At 37.1% G+C, this 7,112-nt stretch overlaps 1 protein-coding gene across 2 annotated transcripts; it reads right to left on the reverse strand.

The window, feature by feature from the left end:
- Window positions 1-2,027: 2,027 nt before the first annotated feature.
- LOC127979752 (protein JTB-like) lies at window positions 2,028-6,839 on the reverse strand. Of its 2 annotated transcripts, none has more exons than XM_052585367.1 (6): window positions 6,622-6,839; window positions 5,646-5,835; window positions 5,487-5,527; window positions 5,301-5,392; window positions 3,886-3,965; window positions 2,028-3,546 (listed from the first exon to the last, which is right to left on the reverse strand). In XM_052585367.1, the coding sequence occupies exons 2-6, from the start codon at window positions 5,732-5,734 to the stop codon at window positions 3,390-3,392; spliced, it is 459 nt and encodes a 152-aa protein (XP_052441327.1). In that variant the 5' UTR covers window positions 5,735-5,835; window positions 6,622-6,839; the 3' UTR covers window positions 2,028-3,389. The 2 variants fall into 2 exon arrangements, with proteins under 2 accessions (XP_052441327.1, XP_052441329.1); XM_052585369.1 differs by having other exon boundaries at window positions 5,646-5,838; window positions 6,622-6,820.
- Between the last annotated feature and the right edge of the window lie 273 nt (window positions 6,840-7,112).

Consider the following 7,112-nt stretch of genomic DNA (forward strand, 5'->3'; position numbering starts at 1 on the left):
CCACTATCTACTCCAACACCAGATAGCGCTGAATGGCAATGAAAGTTGCCTGAGAGCTCCTCTGGCAACGAAGGACGGCATCACCAGATAGCGCTCCAGGCTACCGGAAATGTTTGGAGTTCCTCTGGCAGTGAGGGATGAACCAGTGCATCATTTATTGTATTACTTTGTTTTTACTAATTTTGATTATTTGAATCATTCATAAATTCTACATAACCATGACAACCATGGGCAAGGCTAAGACATCTCATGCACATGCTTTAATACACATTGTTGATTTGTTTTGATTCATTTGACCCCCAAGAAGGTATAGGTAGGGAAGTATATTCTTTTACTCTTCTCTAGTCAATTGTGGGGAGAGATATTTGGATCTGACTTCCTCTGGAGTGCAACAACATACAGAAATCATTTGTTAAGAGGAAATGAAGAACCATTATTGGTTCATAGACAGACAGAAGGAGAGGTGAACTTTTGGTGTTGTACTCTAGGCAAAGGGCTTAGTGGTGAGACTTGGTAAAGTCTCAGAGGGGGGAATATATTGTGTTATTCTTTGGTATTACTTAATACAAATGTGTTATTCTATGTTATTTACTTAATATGGTTTTATATTACTTATAATATTATGGATAACTCTGACAGAAAGCAATATACTAATCAATATGCTGAGTTATTCCCAAATAGTGGTTGTCATGAAAAGGGTCAGGTGTATAAAAGCCCTCCCATAGGGCAGTACTAGTAGTGTTGAACATGATTGGACATAAAAGACCTCCCACTGGGAGATCCTGGTAATATTCCAATAAGTTGTATCTGTGAACTAAACTGACCTCTGTAATGCACCTGCGAACTAAAATAACCCTGAGAACTTTGGGTGATTTCCAAATGCTGACAGTGGTAAACAGACTTGGAGGGATGTCTCACGTGACCATATCCAACCAATAGGGAGAGATTGTTTAATTGTTGATTTGGCCGAATTCCATCATTAAACGATAAGGGGTGGCAAACTTGGCGGGCAATGCCAATTAAAAACCGGAACTACCAAATAAGGTATAGAGATAGAGGTATAAAATGAGTGCATGGACAGACAGAAGATTCAGATGCGGCGGCCGTCATCTCGGCTTTGTTGTTTTGAGCAATAAAGTCTATATTCTGACACCTGGAACCCCGTCTCCTTAGCCTTATTTATTTGACTGAAGAAATTCATCATCAGCCCTAAGACACGACATGTTCTGCATGAAAGTAACAACTCGTGCTACATTTAGGATTTAAAGAGATAGTTCAATTAAACAATAACGTGTGTTATGTGTTTACCCTCAAGTCGTTTCATGTATGAGGTTCGTTCATTTTGAACGATGTTTGTAGACAAACATTGCTGGAAGCCACATACTTCCATAGTATGGAAAATAATACTAATGGATGTCAATAGCTACCTGTTGAAAACATTATTCAAAATATCATCTTTCTTCAACAGAAGAAATTAATTGATACTCGTTTGGAACAATTTGAGGGTGAATAAATACGAAATATTTTCATTTTTACATCAACTATCCCTTTAAAAAGGATGACCACATGAAAAAATAAAATAAAACAATGGCTTGTGGTCCCAGACTTTTTTTTTTGGCAGATGAACACTTCAAATCGAACACCTCAATTTCTTTAAGTACTTTCTGAGAGGAAGACTAATAGTTTTTTTCTTGTTACCTGTGACACATTATAATGGTCATTATTTTAATGGGAATTATAAAATCACAAGTCCCTTGGGTTTTCAAAAGTCAGTGTGTACACTTGAGCAAAAACATGAGTAGTAGAGAAATATGTCTTACCATTTGTATTTTTGTTTCTCTCCACAGTGTAACACAGCAAAGTTCTGTTCTGCGATGACACGTTCTCCGCATGGCCACATCTGTTCCTGTCCAAAAGGATCAAAGTGCACCCATTTCTTTTTATGGAGTTTGTGATTTTTTTTTTTTACTTTCAACACACAATAGATAATTGTCCATCCTGACAGAATCACACGACACTAGACAAACTAGGGCAGACAATTCCTTTTCCGCATTTATTCCTCAGTTCATTATCAACAGAGAACAGGAAACGTCACCCATCTTTCATAAAAATACACCCTTTACATTTTAAGTAGATCATTAAAATCAAATTCACATGGCTTCCTTTTTAACTTGTGGAGTTAAGTAAAAACAAAACAAAAAAACAATCAGTTTTAATAAAAAGGCATTATGCCATCAAACCAATCATAATGTAAATAAACTTATGGGGAAAAGTTATGTCCCTTTGTACCCAAAGCCAGCAGAGTAATGTCTTACTGAAGCTGATGGCACAAAATATCTCCTTCAACAAACGATATGCAGATGCTGAAATTAACTGTGAAGTGTTTGCAAAAATATATAAATAAAACAAAAAGGTGGGTTGATTTCAATACATCTCAGCCTCTTCATTTCAAGTCAAGCAGCTTTAACATACACTACAATGCAGTCTTGCATTCAATGATATAAGAACAGAGCTGGTATTTTTGAGACTGATGTTATGAACCAAGATGTTTGTTCACATAACTTTATATAAAATATTTATTTTTGCTCAGGAGGGCAAAGACTAAAAGTAAACGTCATGAATGAAAATGAATGAACCTGTAGAAGTCTCTAAAGAATGTGTCAAAACACTATAAAAGTATATACTGAAAATAAGGTTTTAACAAACAAAAACTGCACATATAAGATTAATTAAATTACTGTTAATGTTTCTGGAAGAAACATGTCGATGTTAATGGATGGACGAGTGTGTCAGGTTGGAGAAAGTCATCTGTGATTCATGAATGGTAGCGTGTTCCAAAATGAATGAAGCCAAATAAACAAACTCCAAAACTTTGCTATTCACTGAAACTCACCCTGACAAACAAACCCATTGTGAAGAAACACTAAATCATACATTCTTTCAAGACTTTGACCATATAGTTCATTCTCAGCTTGAGAAAATACTTCATGTGCTTTTGGATTATTGAAAACATGCAACATACTCATATCTTGTTCTACACACATCACCTTCACAGCATTTAAAAGAACAGGTGTACACAGATCTGTACATCTTCAGTTACAAAATAGGGCCTAGACTCCGGTCTTGCATAAAGTTTGCTGATTTGATGGGATGATCTTGAGATTCACATCTAGTTAGTTAAATCCTGCACAGAAGCAGCATCCACAAGTAATGTCAGTCTGGGGAGTTAGAGCACACTTTGTCCGTTCAGAGCCTCGTCTTTGTGCGTCCATTAAGATAAAACCAGTGATAAAGTCTGGAAGCTTCCATGAACTGTGGGGTTATGCCCTTTGCTGAGAGTTTATAACACCAGGCCACAGGCACATTAGCATTTAATGCAGTCCGGTCTACTAAATAGACTCGATCTGTCGCCGAACCTTGTCTGAAGCTTGGCGGTCAAGTGAGTGTTGTCTAGTGACCACCAGTATTGCAAAAACAACAGTGAGAGCCAGCATTGCACCCTCAAATTTCCAGAAGAGATGCTCCTCCATTTTGGTAGAGCGACAGCTGAATCGAAAATAAAGAGAAAAAGTGAAGTAAATTAGTTTGACCTTTTAATGGCTGGATTTATAATATTGTAAGACGGATTAACATTTACTATTTTGCACGGAAAGAAGTGGAATGTTGCGAAAAAGAAGGGCAGAGTAACACAAAACTGACATTTAAGTTGTAGCTATTGGGAAAGCCACAGTGACTCTTCTATTAAATGTAATAAATTACCCGTGGGTTTAGAACATGTACAAAACAACTCAATATGCTACATTTGCATAAATGTTTATAGTTGTAGAACCGGCTAATGATTTCCAAACAAAACAGGATATACGTTTTTGGTGACGGGCCACTCACCTCTTGTATTCATCTCTGTTAGAATTGGTGCAGTTGATCTTTTCTACAAATCCTGTTTGGCTGCAGGCTGATATAGTTTTCTGTAAAAATGACAGCAGGTTTACAGGTTCAGGTAAACAGAGGAAACTTTTACATTTATTCACAAAAATGAAATGCTCATCTGTGTGTGTGTACACAATTCCTGCATTGTAGAGTTCTAGAATGTTACTAAATATTTATATTGCAAATAAATGCGGTTCTCTTGCTGTTATAAGCCGGTCTTCAAATGCTTTCATTTTTGAACTTGGGATTTTGTTTTCACATTTTACAAGAAAAAATAATAGTCTGATGTGCTAACATAATCTTCACATATTCAGGTTTAGGGAGTCTATTTACACTAAGAGCAAATCTGGTAGGGTTTGACCATTAAAAAGACACCTAATTGAGACACGTGGTGATAAGATTTGACACAACTGACCCAAGTTTGAATCTGCCTTATGCCATATCTTCTTACATGGTATAAATAGAACTTAAAGGGTTAGTTCACCGAAAAATGAAAATTGTCATTATCATACGGACTAAATCTAAAATATCTTAAACTGTGTTCCGAAGATGAACAGAGGTCTTACCCTCATGTCATTTTCATTTTTGGGTGAACTATCCCTTTAATGCAAATAACCACTGCCTTCAAAATAAATCCACATCAGAAGAAGTACTTGTTTTAAGAGTAAAACAAAAGATGGATTCTGTGTTATTCTTAATTAAAAATCAAAACAACAATAAAACAGCAAGATACAATGACAAACTAGCTTACAAAACATTTATTAACAAAAATAGAATAAGATGAGGCATACACCACATGCTGTATTATATACCAACTAATAAATTACAGAACGTCAAGCAATCACTGAGGAATCAGATAAATGCTTCAATAACATAACGTGAGATAAACAGTAAAGATAACAAGCTTTTCAAAATGAAAACAAAAAGTAAAACTAAACTTGCTGTCATTGACAGTACCTGCATGTTTTTCCCCCATAAGAAAACCAACATGTTCACCTTCTCTGGTTTAAGAATTGTTCTTTTACTTTAGCTTGAAAACCATCCATAGTTTCCTCAATATTTGTGTAATTTTTGCTGCGTGCACCTTTGTGCTCATGCTGATGTGGCGAGTATAAACCAGGCTCTACACTCTTAAGCGCTGGCAGTTCAACAGGTACCAAAGTTTCGTTGAGGTTTTGTTTGCCGTTTGATCTTTCTCATATGCAACAGAAATGGCAGAGCTTATGAATTGAACAATGCGGTGGTCATGCCAGTCCGACCGCACACAAAATTTAGTTGCACAGGAATAAAAAATGGTTGGAAAACTAGACCATTTGGTTTCAGTCTGGAGCCCTGGTTTTAAACAATTTGAGTGTGTGTGTTTATACCCTCACCGATTGCAAACCTTCGCATGAACTGCACTCTTTAGCCACCACAAACTCCTCATGCTGCCAACACGGTGCTGTCACTGCCTTTGTCACCGCAACTACAAAATAAAAACAGAAGGACAATTACAAGTATATAAACCTGGTACACTTTAGAAGAACATTCTTTAATTTAATCCTGCTTTTTGGAAGTACCTGCTGCCTTCTCATCGCTAAGAAGAGCTGCTCCAAACACTCTAGAAAAAAAGAAAAGAAAAGTTTAAACTTGGAATAAATGAGCATGATTAAAGCTTAGTTTCACATTTCTCTGCATAAGAAAATCACATATGGCAATCTGTATTTTTTTTTTCTCACCTAAGAGACACTAAGCCCCAGAATAAAGCATGCAGGGCCAGGATCCGGGGTCTCAGACATGCCATGGGGATCCTACAGTCACTCTCCATCACTCTGGTGCACGTGCGTTTATGAAGTAACACAACTGACGTTTACTGCCGGCTCATAGCGTAAAGTTTCATCCCTCAGAGCAGTAAAACATCCAAAGTACCTGCTAAGACAAACGTGAAACAAAATGAACACACCAAACGTCATATAAACACTAAACACATATTGCGAGGTTAATGAGACACGGGTCAACATTTTGAGGAGTGTTGCAGTCAAAGGCGACCTTCGACCGATCTGAAATCTGTTCCCCATTCACAATGAGTGCATCATCAGCCTGACAGACTATTTGAAGACAGCTTCTGAAGACGGACATTATCTAGGCTGTTTACATGGTGTATCAAGACACAAATAAAATGTTAAAGAAAACGGAGTACTAAAATATTTATCACTTTTCTGCTATAGTGGAAACTACGCTAGCAGAGAAGCTAAAAACACAGAGGAAGATTAAGTGAAGTTTGCCACTCTTTACATAACATGAAAGCGATTAAACTAACGTTACAATGAAGCCACACATGAAGTTACAGACAAAAACTAGCAAACGACGATAAAGATACTTCAAATGTAATGTCATTTAAATAATAAACTATTAAATGATTTAGTCAAAGCGTGTTTAACTAACGTTAACGTTAACGTAAAGTCTAATGTTACTGAAACACACCTAACGTTACCGTTAAATCAACAGACATGTAGTGTTTGATATAAAAAGGAAGGAACAACCGCCAAATAACAAATGACTTGACTTCGCTCACCGTCGACTGTGGATACATAACATACACACATAAATACAGAAGTAAGACCGCTGATGAGCTCACGAGTTTGATAAACAGAGAAAGTGTGATGAGCTCCAACTAAACAAGTTCCACATCAGCAGGGAACACGCAGTACTCACCCCAAATCACATCCTCCGAGGACATTCCCACGAGAGGACCTCTGAAACACTTAACGGCCAGCGGTCATCGATGACTACACATAAACACAGGGCTTAGTTCTGAACACACCGTAGAAATGTCTTTATTTACAGAGACCTCTAGACGAGGGCCTGGCTGCCATATTGAAACGGAGAGGATTACGTCACAGGAGGCTTTCAGATCAGATTGGAAGAGTATCGCCCTCCAGTGGATCGGCTCTCTATTATATGCATGTAGTTGTAGCTATTGGGAATGCTACAGTGACTTTTGTATTAAATGTAATAAATTAGGTTTAGAAAAAAACAATACAACTCATTATGCAAAATATGAATGCATATGGTTGGAGAACCGGCTACTGTTATCCAAACAAAATAGAATATATATATTTATATTTTTGCTGGAGAGCCACTCACCTCTTGTATTCATCTCTGTTAGACTTCTGTGTTTTAATTGACACATCTAGACCCTCTGC

This window comes from Carassius gibelio, chromosome B19 (assembly GCF_023724105.1).
Source record: "Carassius gibelio isolate Cgi1373 ecotype wild population from Czech Republic chromosome B19, carGib1.2-hapl.c, whole genome shotgun sequence".
Lineage (NCBI taxonomy): Eukaryota > Metazoa > Chordata > Actinopteri > Cypriniformes > Cyprinidae > Carassius > Carassius gibelio.